Genomic DNA, 19,374 nt, shown 5'->3' with positions numbered 1-19,374 from the left:
CCAGGCCACAATCAAAGGTAAGTTTTGTTTCTCTCTAAGCAGCTTCTTTAGAATGTAAGTCCACATATACACAGAAAAACCCATATTAGCGCTATTATATCAATTTCCACTTTGGAGTGATATCGCACATCTCCATGAATTATTCTGTGTCGTGAATGACATTTGCAAAGAATGCATGAGCAAAATTGTTGACAGTCCAATGAGCTTGGATCTTTGCGATTCTTCAATTGAAAAATGATAACTTTTCAATTCACAATTTAGATAAACTATTAAAGCTCAGTTCCTCCAATACAAACTTCGAATTCTTTGAAGAAATTACAGGAACTACTCTTCACACCAGTTGTTAGAAATTTGAATTAAAGTCAGATGGGCGTAAGTGCATCCTTAAAAAAATATAAATAAAATTAAAAATAGTTTTCTTTTTTAAGGGTGCACACGAGAGGATCATGTAAACTTCAGAATTTAGAACCTTATTTTTAGGCATTATCTTGGCTACCTATTTAGGCTCGAAAAGCAAAAAATATCAAAAAATACAACTTGACTCCATTATGACCCTTTCATGGAGGTAGTTTTTATCCGCTAGTATTTTCCCTTTGAATCTCTTTACAATTCGAAATCAAATTCAAAACTCAGTAGAAGAAAGGAAGAATCGACTTACTACGGTTGTAATACGAATAAATACATATATTTAATTATTTTTATTTACATAATAATTGTTTGAAGCTCATATTCCATCAAATTTTTAAATAAAAACATTAAAATGTTGAAAATGTTCATATATTTTAATAGGGTTTTGGCACTTTATTGAGGAATTACTACATACATAGTCGAACTGAACTTGATATTTTGAAATTTAAATTATTTATCAAAATTAAAATTTAACTTGAAATTTATAATTATTTTAGGGCTGTACAAAATCGAGAAAAACATTGCCGTGCGGTAATATAGGGTCAAAAAAATCGCGCCTCGGCGGCTCCGCCGCCTCGGCACTATTAAGTGCGCATTATATTTAATATGTCCTTCTTTTTTTCTTCTTCTTCTTTTCCTTTCCTTCTTCCTCTCCTTCCTCTTCTTTCCTTCTCCTTCTCTTTTTACAACAAAGTCGAAGATCTTCGAATTTGATTGTTGGAAAAGCATCTATTTCAGATAAAGGATGCCTTTCTCACAGTCAACATACGAGGGTCCTGGCTGAAACGTTCTCAAAAAGCCTGAGATGGTAATTCTCTGATCACTCATAGCTGGGCAGGTAGTCATTGCTGACAATACCTATCTTTATGCATGCACGCTTTCATGTATATGGGTTTACACTATCAATTCGCAAAGTTATTCCGAATTCTTCCAAAATGGAAGGACCCGAAACAACTTTGCTTGTTAACGATACAGACGCATTACTTTGCATTGATACTGTGCTGAGTTGTGTAGAAAGTTTGATTAGAGTTGTTTTGTTCTGGTATCTCTCATCTTCTGATGAGAGAAATCAAAGCAACACAACTCTAATGAGTTTGTTTTCACTCATTTGTATGTAGGTTTTTAGTTCGATTGGAGCTGCTTCATAATGAGATCTCTCATCAATTGATGAGGGAGATCATAACAAAGCAGCTCTAATGTATATGCTCGTATTAACCGGGTTGTAATGCGTTGTAACGTCAGCTTGTAGTTCGTTTGGGGCCACTTCACATTGAGATGAGAAGAAATGATTAAAGGACTCTGAAAGGCTTTGGCCGTTGATGTTGTAATCGCATTACTTGGAACTAGCTGGATGCTAAGCTGTGTAGAATGTTCGATTAGAGCTGTTTTGATATGATTTTTCTCATCATAAGATTGGAGGAATCATAGCAAAACAACTCTAATGGGTTTACCATCATCTACTTGTATGTAGATGTTTGGGAAATTGTCTTGTTAATCGATTTTCGAGATGACTTTCAAATGCTATAATCAAATGACAAACAAGTCTAAGATTTCTCGACAATACATCAAATCATGATGTTTGTAAGTGCGATGAGATTAGAGTTTTTGAAGGAATGACAAGAGAAGTAGGGAAGCTCGGCATTCGCCGAGCAAATTAAAAATTAACGTATGGATTAGATTTTAAGAGGAATTCAATTTTAATTACGGGTTGTTCAAATATTGATTAATATAAATTTATTAATAAGAATAAACAATTTTTGTTTTTGAATTTATTCAATTTATAGCTTTACATATAGTTTCAAAATTGTACAACTATGATTATTTCAACAAAAAATATCTTACTTTTTCACTTCACTTTCACCCTCACTTTTTCCGTAATTCAAATTTCAACATTATGTATTTTAATTCCTTATAGTATTTTTAACATAATTAATCAAATAATAATTGGAAGTTCTGAACTCACTTTTTCCGTAATTCAAAATTAAAAATATGAATAATATATCTATTTATTATATACTAATGCTATTTTCAACTAGAAGTGAGGTACGGTAATCTTACGGATTCCCGTAACTCAATTTTACGGGAAAAGTGCAGTAAACTACTCAATTTACGGAAAAAGTGCAGTAAACTACTCAATTTACGGAAAAAGTGTCGTAAACTATTGATGTGGCGGTAAAATCACGGTAATTCACGGAAAGCTATATGCGAAAATTTGAAATTATACAAAATCGAGCGAAACACTTTTAAATAGGTTGTTCTCGTATTTAAAATACTATTCCCAGATTTATTGTCGTCAGAATATTTCCAAATTTTTGCCGATTTACAAAAAATGATTTACAAAGCATATTTTTTAATCTAAAAAATTCCTAAAAAAAGGAACCGGTGTGCGGAAACCTCGGTAAATTACCGCGGTTCCCGTTGGGACTGCCATAAATTATTTAGTCATATTTTGCATAATTCTAAGTAGATTTTGTAAAAAATCAAGAAAGAAAAATTTTAACGTGCTTTATTTTTTTTTTCATAATACATATTATTATATAATTAACATATTCATAATGTTTCACCCTTTCAAAAATATAATCCTCCTCCTCTCAAATAAACATACATACGGGTGGCCTCTTTTTTCAAAAAATTAAAATTTGAAATTTTGGGCTCAAATATTAGAGATTTTTTCAACCTTCAACGATCTATGTTGTCTATATCAGACCTCCTTTCTTTTTGATACTTAACATTGTTCCTAAATCTTAGCCGTTAAGGCTGTTCTGAAAATATTTTTTTTTCGAAAAAATTCGAAAAAAAATTCTTAAAATTCAAAAATCCCTTAATTCCTGAGGATTTTGGAAAAAAGTTTTTACATGAACATGTGTATATTACCCAGATTTGCTTTACTTTTACCACTCCCCATGTAATTTCTGGGGAAAACGATAATTCATTTTTTTTATGGATGAATAGATCGTTTTCCTAGAAAGGACCTCATATCTCTGGCTAAAAAGAGTGTCAGATCCTAAATAGATTATTGATCTAGTGTACAAATCCAATAAAAAGCCTATTTTTTTGGCTTTTTTGGTGCTCATTTTTTCGAAGATCTACATGAATATGGGGAAACCATCGGATTTTTTTGGTTAACCCACATCTTCATGTAGTCTGGACTATCTTTCCTCGAAGGACCTCTTTACGGGTGTAAAAACTCATAAAGTTCTCAAAAGATTCATTCTCGATCTCCATGCTGAAAGAATTTACAATAAAAAAGAGATCTACGCATCAAACTACAGCCATAAATGAACTGAACCCCTAAAGCTCAGCTCTTAGTTTATCAAAAACGTCGAAATCCTTCTCATTGCAATCAAATTTTCTCAATAACTCATAAGAAAAATCGAATTTTGATTAAGCCGATGTTATAGGTATCACAAATACTACAAACTTGAGCAATATCGAAATTGCCAGCAAAAGTTTGAAATTGCATTGCTCATATTTGTTTTGTAAACTAAAAATCTGCTTATATTATTCATTAATTTTTTATATATTATTCATATACTTTAATAAAAACAATACTATTTCACCTTAAAAATGAATTTCATAAGTCAATATTATTTTTTTGAAAATGTATCAATTTTCGATTAAAACAACATGAGAATAAAATTTACGCAAAATTATTTTAAAAAATGGTTTTAAAAATTTACAATTGATTAAGAATAAGATTGCAAGAAGTTTTGAAGTTTAATTTTAAGAAAAAAAATTCGGATATTATTCATGGATCTAAGTAATCTGATATTTGAGTATCGGCACTATGCATAAAACATATATTTATAGTTTTTTTTGGATTTTTATGATTTTAAATATATTCAAATTTGGCAATCCAATAGATTTTTAAAAAATAGGTAAATAAAAATAGATTACATATGCAGCAGATTTAGAACATGAAACAAATCTTATAGTGACCCAAAAAAAAATTCATGATCCAAAAAAGAAAAAAATTGGCTAAATCGGAATCAAACCTTAGCATAACGAATCATTATGTCAGATGTTTCCACTACACTACACCGGCAGTTCGAAAAATACCCTTGGTGGTTCTATTTAATAGCTACTCCCAACGATAGGCGGTGTCCCCAGCTTTCGAGAGGTGGTAAAAGTAAAGCAAATCTGGGTATATGAAGTATATTGATAAGGTAAAAATCAAATTTTATTGCATATTCATCGAGAAAATAAACTAACGAATCCCTCAAAATTGAGAGGGTAATCCTCCTCCTCTCAAATAAACGTACATACGGGTGCACCCTTAAAGAATATAATAAAAATAAATAAAATAAAAAAAAGTTAAAATATTGGTGGAGCATCTTCTTCATTCAAATCCTTAAGAAGCTGTCCAAAGTCTTTTGGTGATGGTGCGAAATCTACAGCATTAATCAATTTCTCTTCGACCAAAACAGATTCAACAGGGGTGATTGATTTATTGCTGAAACTCTTTCTTGAATTTCTTGTCAATGCTCTAATAATTTGTGTCATTTCTTCATAAGACTTGATTCCAGATATGTCTTCGTTTTGTCCCTGAGGAACGGCTGCCTGCATCTTGTATTCTATCTCTCCCCATTCAGAGAAAGGCTGAGCCTGGACTTGTTCCAGTGCAGCTCTTAAGTCAGAGAAAATAGCACAAGCGATGAAACCTTCGTGAGTTACATAAATCGGTGTCAATTTTAATGTTGTGCATCTCCATTCATGAGGTTTCAAATTCAAGATATCAGAAATGCTTGGGAATTGTGGATTTCCGGCCATATTGAAACTGGACGAATAACAGAATTCTCCTCCAGAAACTTCCATCAAAGTTTGGAGTAAATTCGAAGCAGCTCTCTGCAAACCAGGAATATTCGATTTGACAGCACTTCTTGCAATGTTTCCTATGGAATAATCCTTGAAAGAAATGTTATCTATCGATCTAATAATGAAAGATGTTGCGTAGTAAATTATCAATTTTTGTCGAACATTTCCATTATTCTCGACATTGACGTAGAAAGGCAAAACTTTTAATGCAACTTTCTCGTCAGTGATTAATCCAGAAACAATTGCTTCGATGTTTTCACTCAATTCTGTGTCGCTTTCTGTGATTTTAATGAAACAGTTTTCGAGAACTGAATCATTAGATAGCTTAGCGATTTTCGTGACACATGAAGGGCTAAACATATTTGCGAAAGGTAACAAAGAAGCAATCAAAACATTGTAATCATCAGTTGGTGTCAAAAATGTCAATAAATCATTTTCAATGCATTTCTGGATGATTTCAAATGATTTCGACAAACCAATACTATCAAGATTTGCTGCGAATATCCTGTGCGCGATTCCCTCGAAGTCTTTCGGCATCTCTGATGTCTTTATCTGTTCAATGAATTCGTTTTTATTCAATGCAAGTAAAATGAAATCAGCTGCTGCATTAAATATTGAAACATATTCTATACTGGAACATTTCAAGAATTCACTGATGAAATAGACCAAGTTTGTTGTGATTTCCTTGGAGCGCTTCAACAAATAGATCGCGTAAGTTAAATATCCATATAATTCAGCGTAAGGAGGCTTTCCGAAATTATCCAAAAGTTGGACAAAGAAAGTAATTTTCTTTATGTTTGCAGCATGAATAGAAGGAGTTGTTCTTTCATAAAGAGCAATAGCAATGACTAGTATTGATCTGCATAATCCAATCACGTCATCTTTTTCCAGTTCCATTCCAATTGAGTCCAAAATTTTGACTGCAATTGGTGTTTTATAAGTTTTTCCATAAGAAACAGCCCACGGCAACAAATAATTATATAATTTTCTCGCTTCGTTTTCATTCAAATTACTAAACAAAGATCCAACTAAATCCAGTGGCCATGTGCCGACTTTTGTTATGATTGTTTTAGTTGTATCTGAATAGTAATTTGTGAAATTGTCAGGAACTTCCAATGACGTCAAAAGCTTGATTAATTTCGAACATTGTTCAGGGAAAGAATGGAATTGTATGAATGAATAACTCAATATTATTTTTCCGTATTCTCTTATTAGAGTCAAATCATCCAATATTAAGTTATAAATCATATCCAAAACAATAGGAACAATAAAAGAATAATCATTACTTTGGTCATCTTCTGTATTCACTGTTCCTGTTGATTTGATTTCATCTTCTGCTTTGTTTGAGATCTCAGCCATGACGTGATCGAAATCAAACAACAAATCAAGCTTGTTTAATTGGATGCAATAGAAATGCCATGCATCAAATTCGATGTATTTGAGCATGTGTTTGAAAACTAAATCAGATTGAATGGCAAACAAAAATCTGATTAATTCCATTGCGTTCTCTTTGAGATTGTCAAGAAAGACATGTCTCAAAGCAATGCATAATAACAAGTCAACAGTTTTCTCGCCATGGTCTTTCTCAATGATTTGGCGGAAAATCTTTTGTATTGGTATTGAAAAATTCATTGAAATCAAGTCTTCAACGAAAATCAAGAAAGTGTAGCAATTAAAGATCTGAGGGATATCCATGAAAATGGAGTTCATTTGGGGCTGAACAACGAAGTAACTCATCCAAGGAACAATGAATTCTGCAGCCAATGATTTTTGGCTTTCGTTTTGGTTCAAATTAAATGAACTTACGTGTGTTTGCAAATTATCTGTTTCCAAATTAAATTTTGGAACTAATTGTTCGCTGTTTATCTTCGTAAATGTCATTGATCTCTTGGAGCCTTCCTCGTGAATGATCTTGTTAGAGTTGTGATTGATTCTTTTGTCGATTTCAATCATTTGGGCAATGAATTGTTCTCCTAAAAATGGCAATTCATTGGAAATCAGTTTCAAAAGTGAAATCGCGTCTGTAAAGATATAATGAGTCATATCGGTCTTGAATCTACCTCTAAACTTCTTCAGCTTCAAAAGAAACTCATCGAATTCTTTCAACCCTTTTTCTTGGATAAAAAGTGACGCTGACAAAACTGACACCAATTTAAAAGCCATTTCACGGAAAGAAGGCAATTCATTTGTCATGTAATAGAAGGCCAGAGCTAGGAGTGAGCCGGAGTTCATGTAGATCTTGTTTCCGATCTCGATTTCGTTCTCATTATATTCAGAAGAGTTTGATTCTCTCCAATTTCTTTTGAATTTTTGGTCACCTGTAAATTGGAGACAAATTGCGTGGAAAAACGAACTGTCTAAGCAGGAATAGTCAATGTATTGTGTAATAAGATTACTGAAGTATCTTCTAAGTAAATTTGTCTTCAATTTGACACTTTTTATTTTTGTCAAATTGTCAGAAACAACTGTGAAATATGCATCAGGAATATTTGCGACAGAACAAAGGGAACTGAAGCAGTTGAGCACTGCATCATTGAATATAAATGTATCATCACATGAACTCAAAGAAATAAAGACCAAAAACGTCAACATCGTGCCAGAAGAATGGGAATAAGTGTTTGAAACACTTTTTGACAAAGGAAATGGTCCATGCAAATTACAGATGTTCTGTTGTGTGATTTCATCAAATAAATGTCTTAAACAAATACTCATGTCATGAATTGCACACTGCAATAAGTAGTTTTGCGGTTTTGACAGTTCATTTCTGTCAAAATTGAATTCAAGATTTTTTGACACAAATTTATTTGTTATCAAATAATTTTCCAAGAAATAAATTGATTCTTGTAGTGGCTGTGAGAACTTTTCTCCTGATGTCTGCTTGGCGATGAAGCTTGGTTTCTCAGACATTTTGCTTAGCAAGTAGAACAAAACGTGAATCAAAACCATTTTTTCCGAAATCGTGTTTAATTCAGAATTTATTGCAATGACGACATCATTAGAAATTATTGGATTACAGGAGCTCATAACAGCGCATAAATTGCAGTCCCTGTTCTTTACATTCTTTGAGAAGTTCTGCAATAAATTAGTAGTAATCTTTGAGATGTTTTCCGTCTGTGTTCCGCCAATTGATAATGAAAAGTGAAGTGAACACAAATTAATTAAAGTTTGATTTGACAATGAGTTATTATTCAAAAGAACTTCGGAATAATATTTATGTATTTCAGGTATGAAGTCTTCTTTTGTTTCACCAATAAGATTACCCAATGCTGATATCCAAAACGGATAAAATGTTTGGTCAAATGCCAAAAACAAATTAGTAAACGGAATTGAATCAAAACTTTGAATCAAATCTCTTTTGTTTGGACACAAACTACTCAATGCATTTAGTTTTGCTGTCATTCCTATCTGCACTTCATTCTTTTGTATCATGTCATACAATACAAATATTTCATTCTTAGCTTGCAAATAAACAGGATAATTTTGGGAACATTGAAATGCTGCATTTCTTATTTCTAATGCATCAGAACATAATCCCAATAAAATGTACTTAATTAAAATAGTGTTCATCTCTTTAGTTATCTCCAATCTCTCCATAGTAATCGTATCAATAATACAATGGAAAAATTTTAATAATATAAAGAGGTGAGGTGAAGTGATGTTTGGAATTGAATAATATTTGTCAACGGTTTCAAAAATTTGAGAGGCAAATTTTGGATTTAAATGGAGAGCAGCTTGAACAGCAACAACAGCCATTGCTCCTATTGAAGAATCCTCATTACAGATGAATTTGATGACATGATTTAATATTGAGAAATTGTCAACAATCATTGGACTTAATCTCAATAAATTAATCATCAAATTGTTTTCATCTGTTTGTATTGAGTGTATTTCCTCTCTTATTGTGTTCTTGTCGTAGACAGGCCATGTTTGGACACCGTGTTCTTTAGTTAGTTCGTCTTTCCACTTCTGATTCTCTTTAGTGTGCTTAGGAAAAACTGATTTCGGTCTCATGTTAACTGTAAAGACGCCAAGAAGCCTGTAGACATATGTCGAGATTTGTGTCTCGATCGTGTATCGATTTCGGAGCTCATTTGAGAAGGATAACGGTTCGTAGGCGAAATTCGTTGGTTTGTCAGTGATGTTCTTGGATAATTGGGTGTCCAAGAGCAGGGAAGCACTGATTCTGACTTTATCTAATAGTTCCTTTGTGAAATTGAACGCTTTCTCGGCAAATCCGGATGTCGGATCTAATATTACGAAGAAAGCTTTGGATAATGCACAGGTTGCGAAGGATATGATCTCAGGTGTTGTTAGTTTCTCTAAAAACTTGTGAACAAACAAGTCAAAGTCAGATGCGGCAATTTGGACGATAAAACTGGCCAAATTGGTCTGGCAAGTGTCGAAAATGTCAATATGGCTTACGGCGTAGCCAAAGATGTTCTCAATCGTACTTGTGTCCGAAATATGGTGCTCATAATTTGATTTTGTTGTTTCTTGGAGAGCTCGTGTAGAATAATGAGCTCCACGAAGCATTATGGATAGAGCATCTAATATCTGACCATCTGTTTGCTTTCCGTCTGATAAATAAGAAAATATATGTTGAGCTCCAAATTCTTTGACAGAAGTGTTCGAATTAATGGTCATAAAGCTGTTGATGAGGGCCATGATCTCGAAACAGTGTACGTTTAGTTGTTTCGAGTTAACCCATGTCATACAATCTGATATCAAGCCAAAAATGTAAGGATCTGTAAGACTTTCTTGGAATTTAGAGAATGTATTGCCTAAATAGTTGTAAATGAATAAGCCTGTGTTCATAATTGATGTTCTTTGCTTATGAACAGTTTTTTCTTTGTAAACTTGAACGATTTTATCCAAAAGCTCTTTAGCATCGAGGTAACTTTCGAAGCTAAACACGCAATCGCTAAAATAGTTGACAACAATTTGATAATAACTTCCGAGTTCATTTACGTTCATAAAGGTGTTTTGGAGTAAATCAGCAACATCATCTGGAGCAAATTTTGACATTAGGCCAAATGCGCGTCGATAATACTTTGAATTTATTTCTTTAATTGCGATGATATATGAATCTTGAGAACAAGTAAAGAAATTTCGTATAATTGTATTGATAAATTCGACTACATCCGATTTGGTTACGTTTATCATGTTTTCGGAAAGCTTTTCTATGAAAAATGCTGTAACTAAATCTGAAACAAAGTAAAGACAGATATTAAAGTACATTTTTCCCCAGTTTTGCTTTGGAAGTCTATCAATGTATATCATTCTATGTTCTGGGTGATGCTCTGGTGCTTCAGTTTGAGTAATCGAAATTGGTGGAACTACTTGACTGAATTGTTCAATACTTTGTAACGGACTTTGAGCTCCTATCTTAGCACATGATGATAGCACGCGAACTAAGTTTTCTTCTTTAACTATGACTTGTTTAAAAATTGCAATTTGTTGTTGTACCGAGATTTCACTGCCGTCATTGCATGCCGCAATTACAGATTGGCATAAATTCGCTAGAGGATCGGATAGCGAATCAATCCTTATTGAAAAAACAGATCTCGGATTCATTTTTTTATATGACAGAAAAAAAATTTATTAATTTAAATCAAATCTCTCTATAGCTTTATTTGGTGCCGAGTGGGATATTAAAAGAAAATGATTTCATAAAAATTCGAGTCTACTTCGGTGAAATTGTCGAAAAGTGCCAAGAATTCAATAGAAATAACAATTTTTATTTCTAATAAACTCGATTTCGATCGCCATGAATGTGAAATGAAGCATTCTTGAATTCACAAAAACCCTCTTCGTAGAGAGCTTTTACAGAAACAAATCTGAAATCGAAATCGATTTCATAACTGATGAAAAAAGTTATTTTTCCGTATATGGTTAATCAAAATATCCAAATTTATATGAGTGGGGAATATTTCTGATATTAAACAGTAAATATGATATATTATTTATATATTTTTGATATTTTTGCAATTATAATGAAATTACATTATGATTCACTCTAAAATAACCATTATAACTAAATCTGATACTTGGTTTCCTTCTAAATCATTAATATATGTATGGAATTGATTTTTTGAAAACTGTCCTTACGTGATTGAAACGGTTGATTTTACATAAATCGTGTATATCAATAGTGGATCATTTCAATCATGTTTTCAAGTGATTTTATAAAAAAGTACGTTTTCAAATTTTTTAATGATTGTTGGAAACTCTAGGAGAAAGAATGTTATGGTTGCTCAGCAAAACGCCGAGCCAGCCGTACCAGCACCAGAAACAAACGAACAGAGCATTTTATCCTTCATCGAAGGCAGAGATTACAGTGGTGCAGCAACATATATCGATTTTCTTCATAAAGAGCTCAATCAGCCATATACTAAAGATATGAAGTTATGGCATGGATATGCATTATTCCATTCAGGTCAATATGATGATGCTATTGATGTTTACGAGAAAATGCTTAAAGAAGAGCCAGATGATACTATGTTATGGCTTTATATTTCATCTTGTCAGTTCTATCTACGCGACTTCGAAAATGCAAGAGATTCTGCTAACAAAGGACCGAATTGCGACTTCAAAACAAGGCTTTTATTCCATATCGCGCACCAAACTAACGATGATAAGCAGTTACTAGAATCGCATAGCCAATTAGTCGGAACATTGCAAAACCAGCTATCTCTTGCCGCTATTCACTACATGAGATCTCACTTCCAGGAAGCTATAGATATTTATCAGAAGCTTTTAATGGAACATCCAGACTTTTTGGCTCTTAACGTTTACATCGCTATGTGCCAATTCAAGCTAGATAACTATGATGAATCAAATGAGGCTGTTGACGTTTATCTTCAAATTAATTCGGATTCCGCTGTGGCATTAAACCTGAAATCATGCGATTATCTTAGAATATTCGATGCAAATACTGCAGAATCACAGCTTCTTCAGATCAGGAAGTTCAGTTCTGCAACATACGGATTTGTCGACTCTCTGATCAACCACAACCTTTGTATCTTCCATAACGGTGATGATGGCTTTACGATTTTACCAAAACTCGTTGGAGTTATCCCAGAAGCTCGCTTTAATTTGGCAATTCTTTACATGAGAGAGAGCAATGCAAAGGAAGCATACAACTTACTTCAAGATTTCCAACCACTCGATATTTCTGAATCTATTCTTCGCGCTACAGTTCTTCTTGCTTACGGACAACTTCAATCTGAGCCAGGACCCATTGATGAAGCTAACCAGATCTTCTCAGAGGTCGGCAACATGGATATGATTAAGAATACAGTCGAAGGAAGACAGGCTTTAGCTACAACTAAATTTATTCAGTCCGATTACGAAAGAACACTTCAAATCCTTCAAACAATCGAAGATAAGATCGGCGATACAGATGAGTTCAACTATAATATCGGTATGACTTACTGTGGCCTTGAAAAATGGGCAGAAGCCGAGAGAAGATTATTAATGGTCAAAAACCCAGCATATACACGCGAAATCTTTTACGTTTCATTCTTATGCAAATGCTACATCATGAACAGAAAGCCAAATCAAGCTTTTATTCTTTATACAGAAAGTATTAATACAGAAGATGCCAAACTCCTCCTCCAAATTATTTCTACGCATTGCTACCAACAGGGTCAGTACTACTACGCGATGAAGGCTTACAACATTCTCGCACAGTTCGATCTTGACCCAGTAAACAGACAAGGCATGATTGCCAGTGCTGTCGGTGTTTTCAGAAATGTCCTTTCAAGGAAGGAAAGTCCGGACAAACTCCAGGAAGTCAGAGAAGTCTTAGAATCAGATCCAAGCGCTGAAGAGGTAAGAAACGTTATTAATAAATACATAGAAACATCTGGAGAGTTCGAGACAGCATTATAATGTAATGTGAAACTAAATTAGAAGCATATTGTTGTTCAATCTTATTTTTTTATTATTTATTTATGAATCTTAATATTTAATGTTATAATCTGTATAAAATAAAATGATGTATATCGCAGATTTCCTAAATAGTTAGATCTAATTGTCATTTTATACAGATAATAGCATTAAATAACTAAACAATTCAAAGCTATATTTAAATATTAGTTAATTCATATATAAATAAACACTCAATACTTTTTAGAAATATTAATACTGCGCCATGCGCTAATAACAACTACTTTTTTTCCTATCTTCTGTTGAGGCTGAGAATGAAGAGAATCTAATGATGGGAAAAATTCTTACAGATAAGCATTTTGGTTAATGCATAAGAAACGCTGCATATTTTAGGAAGAGAAAGAATTGATAAAATGATGCATTATAAATCTCAAAAATATTATTCGATTAAATTGTTTTGAGCAACTAATGTTTCAGTAGGATCATTATCAAATTCAGCTGTCGAACAAATCCAAATAAGAGTCAACATTGGAATATCACATAAATAATTGACTGCGAGCTGAATCATCATTTGAATATGATTCAATATGTTATAATCCGTGATGTGTAATATAACCAAATTTCTAGTATTGAATATTTTAGAAAGTACCAAGCGTGAAAATGTTCCAAGAATATATGAGAATATTGAAATGTTTATTGGAACATGATATTTTTTTGGGAAATAGTCTTTGATATTTGATAATTCAAAGACTATATTGAGTAAGACAAATGAATAGATGCAAAGTAGAGCTTCTAAATAATCATAAAATAAGTAATAATATTGTAAGAATTTTAAATATATCACAAAATAACCACATTGAATAACAAGTAAAAGGATCAAATATGTAAGGAAGAATATATAATTGATATATTTCAAGAATTTTGCAAATGCAATATTACATATAATTAAAACAGATTCAATTTGACGTAATAGCATTATATAAGAAATATTTTTAATAACATCCCATATTTGTCTAATCTGATAAAAGTAATCATAAACTTCATAATGATAAACATAATAAAACACGTATTGATCATACCAATACCAAATACTGTATACTCCAATTGCAAAGGGAAAACACAATCCTGGCATAAAGTTATTCCGAAGTTGTAAACCAAGCCCTCTAATCTTCATTACCGAATAAAAATAAAAAGGAAGTGTGAGAATTATCATTATGAAAAGATATATAAAAGTACTCGAATGTCCGCATACAAATAACGCTTGAAATACGCATACATTTAACTGCAACCTATATATCCAAGCCATTTATGAAATTGAAATCAAATTGAATGCTTTACAAAAAAGCAATTGAAAATGAAATTTCCTAATGTTGGTATTTTTGGATTGTTGAATGTATTTGTAATAAAATTAAAAAGCTGATCAGATTTCAGAAAAAAAAAGATGTAGTATTTGTCTTACAAAATAATATAATAAAATGTTCATTTAGCCATCATATATTCGATAAATTAATATAAAAATAAACATTTTATACGTTCTCGAAATTAGAAATCCATGAGCTAACAGAAACTGCATACTTTTTCTACCCTCTCTATTCACACTACTTTGTACAAGAGATCTAATGATATGTTCAGAAACTATTCTTTGTGTATTATGAATGCGAGTTAACATTTTGTAGTCGCGTTTTATTGTCGGTTCTAGAGCTTCGATACTATCTGAGACTTTCAGACTGCACGAAATTTTATCAAATAAGTTTAGTAATATATTCATTTAGTCAACAAACAATAGGTAGTTCAAAGAATTTTCAAAACTATGAATACTTATAATATTAGTTTATTCATAACAAGCATTTTATACATTTTGGAAATGAATTTTGCCCCATGCGCTAATAACAACAGCTTTCTTTTTCTTTCCTTTATTGTTAACATAACTGTGTACGCAAGTTTTCATTTTGTAGTCGCGTTTTATTACCAGTTCTGAAAGCTTCTATATTATATGAATCCCTATCGAATGAATATATAGTAAAATGTTTAATCTAGTAACCGTGTGTTAGAATTTTCAAAGAAAATTCACATTTATGTAACCAAATTGCGAGCATTACAAAATTTGCAATACAAATTTTCTCCGCTCACAAACTGACTCATGAATACCATATTATGAGCCAAATTGAAAACCGTTTCACGCCATTCATTTTTCTCATAATATTAATTAATTAACAACTAGTCATCAAACAGTATATAGTTCAAAGAAATTTCAACTTAATTATACATGTATAATAATGAACTCATAATACATAGATGGTTAATTCAAACATAATAAACATTTTATACATTTTAGAAATTAATATTGCCCCATGCGCTAATAACAACAGCTGTCTTTTTCTTTCCTCTCTTTGGTTGGGGCTGAGAAGAAAGAGAGTCAAATGAAGGAAAGTCTTCTTCCTGTTTAGGCTTTTCTTTCTTTGGAAGAGCTGGTTTTGATGGAGAAAGTGAAGGAAACTCTTGTTCGTCTGAAAGTGTTGGTTCTGGATGGTGTTCTTCTGGAATGAACTTCTGGAAGTCATCTTTCGTGATAACTCGTGTTGGAACATGTTTTTTGACAACAACAGGAGTTAATTTCTTAATTTCACGAGAATGTTGCGCGAGAACATCCTTAGAAACGATGTTCGTGAAATCAAGGAATGCATACACGCATTCTGCACCCGACGGAATATGAGAATTATCTGTATCATATTCATATCCAATAGAAGTCGACATAACTGGAGCTTCTATACTATCTGGAGCTTTGTCAAGTGATCCAAACTGTTCAATAAGCATCTTCTTATTAAGTTGGTTCATGAAAATAATTCGGCCATCAACAGATTGATAAAAAGTGACTTTTTGTTCACTGTCTGTATGTTTGCATGTACGAAAAACAGTTTTGTCGTCATCAACTGTTTCTTTTTGTATAGATTCGATGATAGATTGAATTGCAGCGACTTTTTCTGGTTCTTCAGCATAAATGACATGCTGAGTCTGTAGAGCTTCTATTTCGCCTCTCTGCATTGATTCAATAAACTTAGAATCTGCTATTGTGAATCTGGTAAATTTATTTAATGGATCTGAAGCTACACGAAGAGAATCAAGCTGTCCATGAGCTCCAAAGCATATGTTATCGCTAACATAACGATAAACTTTTGAAAATGTGCATTTTGTAAGCTTAGAATCGAAAATACATTTGCATCTGATAAAATCATGAGATCCAATGATTTCACCGCATACAGGACATTTCATGACCTTATCACTATGATTCATTAAAAGCTGCAAGCAGTCTGCGCAGATAATATGACCACATATTGTTAATCTCGGCGCAACAGGTGTAAATAAACATATAGGGCATACATACTCATCGCTAACATGTGCAATTGCGGCATATAGAAGATCCCATTGTATGCCTGACTCGGGCCAAAAACAATGTCCAAATAAAGCATCGTTTAATTCATCAATCTTTCTAGTGCTTTCTGAATGTTTATCGAGTTGAGCTGGATTTTTATAAACGAATTGAAAATTTCCTGCAGTATAAGGATTTATTGATGAAGGTCTTCTGTGACAATGGGCTCTACAAGGCTGTGGCGCGAATTTTCTTGTGTTTGATATGAATTTATATGAATCTTCCGGGCAACCAAAAGCATACTCTGATTGAATAGAGCTTTGCCTTGATACACTCTTGAAAAAACTCATAATACAAATGAAAGGTATTTGTCCCGCTATTTTCCATACCTTAATAGGCATCTTAGCTATATATAGTATTATCACAATTCAAGAAGATTTTAGAAAATTTTATCTAAAATTCTTTATTTATCTAATAAATTGCAAATATGAAATCACTATGATCATCTATTCATATTCGAATGATCGATTTTAGTATAGAGTCTAAATCAAAATTTCGATATAATATTGAACGAACTATGACTATTCTTATGACAAAGTTGGTATCTTCTTCAATATAATTTGTATAGCCTTATCAAGCAGGTGAATTTATTCCAGAACTGGAGATTTTTTAATTAACACAGGGAAATTGATTATTTTTTCTAAACGAATATCCTAATATCGTGCTTTGAAGGCAATTCTTTTGGTTTGGAGACACTCAATAAGTTTAAAATCAAATCATTACCAAGAATTTTAAAAATTCAATATAAAATGTGTTATTTGAATGAAAGAAGAATAAAACATACAATTTATACATATTACAAAAGTTCAAATGATGTATCATCATCAGATGAAGATGTCATAATCTTAGTTCCTAAGAAAATGTCAGAATCTGAATAACTTGACTCAGTATCTGAAGCATCTTTGAGTACAGCTTCAAGAGTCTGAACACTGATCAAGTTCTTTATTTCTCTGACGTTATCTGGATAAATCATTTTCGAAATGGAAATGATTTCACGTCTTAAATCCGGCTGATATGCAACGACCATCTGTATCTGAAGTCGTGAAAGAGACCATCCGCTCACATGAGAAACGGCTTTTATCGTTGCTTCTCGTGGTTTGTCAATAAACAGCTCAATTTCACCAGATACGAAGCCATCATTAAATTCTAATTTGTTGATTTCAATACCATCAACTGAAATCGAGAGAATTCCGGAATTTAATAACAATAATTCCGGAACAACATCTCCTTGCTTGATAATTGTCTCTCCTGGGATAAATGCATGTGGTGTGAGCATTTTGGAGATGGCAGATAAGAAGTTTTGCGATGCAACTCTGAAAAGATCAACTTGCATCATTGAATACCTGCATTGGTCAAGAACTAATGACGTTCTTAATGTATCTGGTAAATATCGAAGTACTTGAGCAGGTTCATCAGCTCCTCTGGACTCGTCATATCTCATTTGGAAATAATTCGTAGTTTCTTCGCGAATTTTCTTAGGAATACGCTTGAAAGCAAGGTAATCTCGGAACTCTCTTGTTTCTCTTACGTATGATTTGTCTGGGCCAGATAAAGATAATTCGACTAATTTTGAAAGAATTAATAAGTTTGATGTAACGCCAAACAGCTGAATAAATATAACAACGATAACCTCGCATGATGCTTGAGGAGTTAAGTCTCCATAACCAATGGCGAAGATTGTAGTAAGAACGAAGTAAATAGAGGTAACGTAAAGCTGTGGTGGTGTTAGGTAGGACCAGCCGAGTATTGTGATCCATGTATCTGGGCTTTTTGAGAGGAAGGCGGAAAGATAAAAAATACATGCGAAAAGATGAACGACAAGAAGGAAGCAAATGACAAGAGGAAGTAGAGCAGAGAACCATGAATAGTAAACGAGATTAGATTTTGTGGTATGAAGAGCAATCATGCATCTATTTAAGCGGAAAACTTTTAATAATGACAAAACTATATATGCAGATCTATTGTTAAAGAATACTCCAAACCACCATCCTGGAATGCATGCAATGATGTGGAATATAACTGATTTTACGCCGTATAATTTTAGAATTCGTTTTTTATCGCTAACAATAACGCCGTGTGATACAAATGATGTGTTAAGAACAACATATAAGTCTGCCATATATATAAAATCAAATATCATGAATGGCCAATATAAAGAAGTCTTGTAATCGTAAATAAAAATAGAAAAAAATGGAATTTCGAAAGCAGGAATAACGCTGATGATCAATAATGCATACTCCCAAATTCGTCTTAGAAGTGAAAAATGAGAAAAAAGAACTTTTGGCTTTCGATATCCTGCAATTGTTGCAATTGTAGCAATTGAATTTTCTATTCGAAGTGGTTCGTAGACTTTTGAAGGTGCTGGACGAACAGGTTCTGAAATTGACTTTTGATCTGCATCTGGATTATAAAGATATGTATTTCTCATGAAAAAAAAATTAAAAATCTGTCACATTTTGTTGCAGGGAGTAAATCTGATTTTAGAAGCATCATATATGCAGTTGGGTTGATTGCTACTTCAAAATGTGCACCTATGTTGTTGCTTCCGTTTAATGAACTCCAAAATTAAAAATTTGAATAAATAAAAACCCAAAACTTGAAACTCTAAAATGAAAATTTTGATTTAGTTTTTAAAATCTCCTATAATGGATTATTTAGTTTTGTTTTATAAAATTCAGCAACTTCCTTACTAATTTCTCCATTTATTTGGATAAAGGCAATAGATGGATATAATTGCGTAAGTTCGGGAAGATGGCGAATAAATTCGTGACAAAGAGGGGACGATGGTTCAATGAAATTGATGACAAATAGCTGATAAAAGCTCGAATGTTTAA

The 19,374-nt window shown here is 32.6% G+C and overlaps 4 protein-coding genes across 4 annotated transcripts, besides 3 other annotated features; 1 reads left to right on the top strand and 3 right to left on the bottom strand.

The window, feature by feature from the left end:
* Positions 1 to 951: 951 nt before the first annotated feature.
* Positions 952 to 1,091: a mobile genetic element.
* A 334-nt stretch (positions 1,092 to 1,425) lies between these two features.
* Positions 1,426 to 1,685: a mobile genetic element.
* Positions 1,686 to 2,015: 330 nt separating this feature from the next.
* Positions 2,016 to 2,089: a mobile genetic element.
* Positions 2,090 to 4,569: 2,480 nt separating this feature from the next.
* On the bottom strand, positions 4,570 to 10,797 carry TVAGG3_0960770 (uncharacterized protein; the record flags this gene model as incomplete). Its single annotated transcript, XM_001326927.1, has 1 exon — positions 4,723 to 10,797. One exon carries the CDS (start codon positions 10,795 to 10,797, stop codon positions 4,723 to 4,725), a length of 6,075 nt encoding a protein of 2,024 aa, XP_001326962.1.
* A 639-nt stretch (positions 10,798 to 11,436) lies between these two features.
* On the top strand, positions 11,437 to 13,270 carry TVAGG3_0960760 (uncharacterized protein; the record flags this gene model as incomplete). The annotated part of the gene is made up of 1 exon (XM_001326928.2): positions 11,437 to 13,116. One exon carries the CDS (start codon positions 11,437 to 11,439, stop codon positions 13,114 to 13,116), a length of 1,680 nt encoding a protein of 559 aa, XP_001326963.1.
* Positions 13,271 to 15,001: 1,731 nt separating this feature from the next.
* Positions 15,002 to 16,913, bottom strand: TVAGG3_0960750 (ubiquitin-like protein transferase protein; the record flags this gene model as incomplete). The annotated part of the gene is made up of 1 exon (XM_001326929.1): positions 15,445 to 16,830. The coding sequence occupies one exon, from the start codon at positions 16,828 to 16,830 to the stop codon at positions 15,445 to 15,447; it is 1,386 nt and encodes a 461-aa protein (XP_001326964.1).
* Positions 16,914 to 17,234: 321 nt separating this feature from the next.
* Positions 17,235 to 19,134, bottom strand: TVAGG3_0960740 (voltage-gated potassium channel protein; the record flags this gene model as incomplete). The annotated part of the gene is made up of 1 exon (XM_001326930.1): positions 17,337 to 18,968. One exon carries the CDS (start codon positions 18,966 to 18,968, stop codon positions 17,337 to 17,339), a length of 1,632 nt encoding a protein of 543 aa, XP_001326965.1.
* Positions 19,135 to 19,374: the final 240 nt, after the last annotated feature.

The sequence above is a fragment of the Trichomonas vaginalis genome, chromosome I (genome assembly GCF_026262505.1).
Source record: "Trichomonas vaginalis G3 chromosome I, whole genome shotgun sequence".
NCBI lineage: Eukaryota > Parabasalia > Trichomonadida > Trichomonadidae > Trichomonas > Trichomonas vaginalis.
The sequence above is the reverse complement of the archived record's forward strand: the minus strand, read 5'-3'. Positions and strand labels throughout refer to the sequence as shown.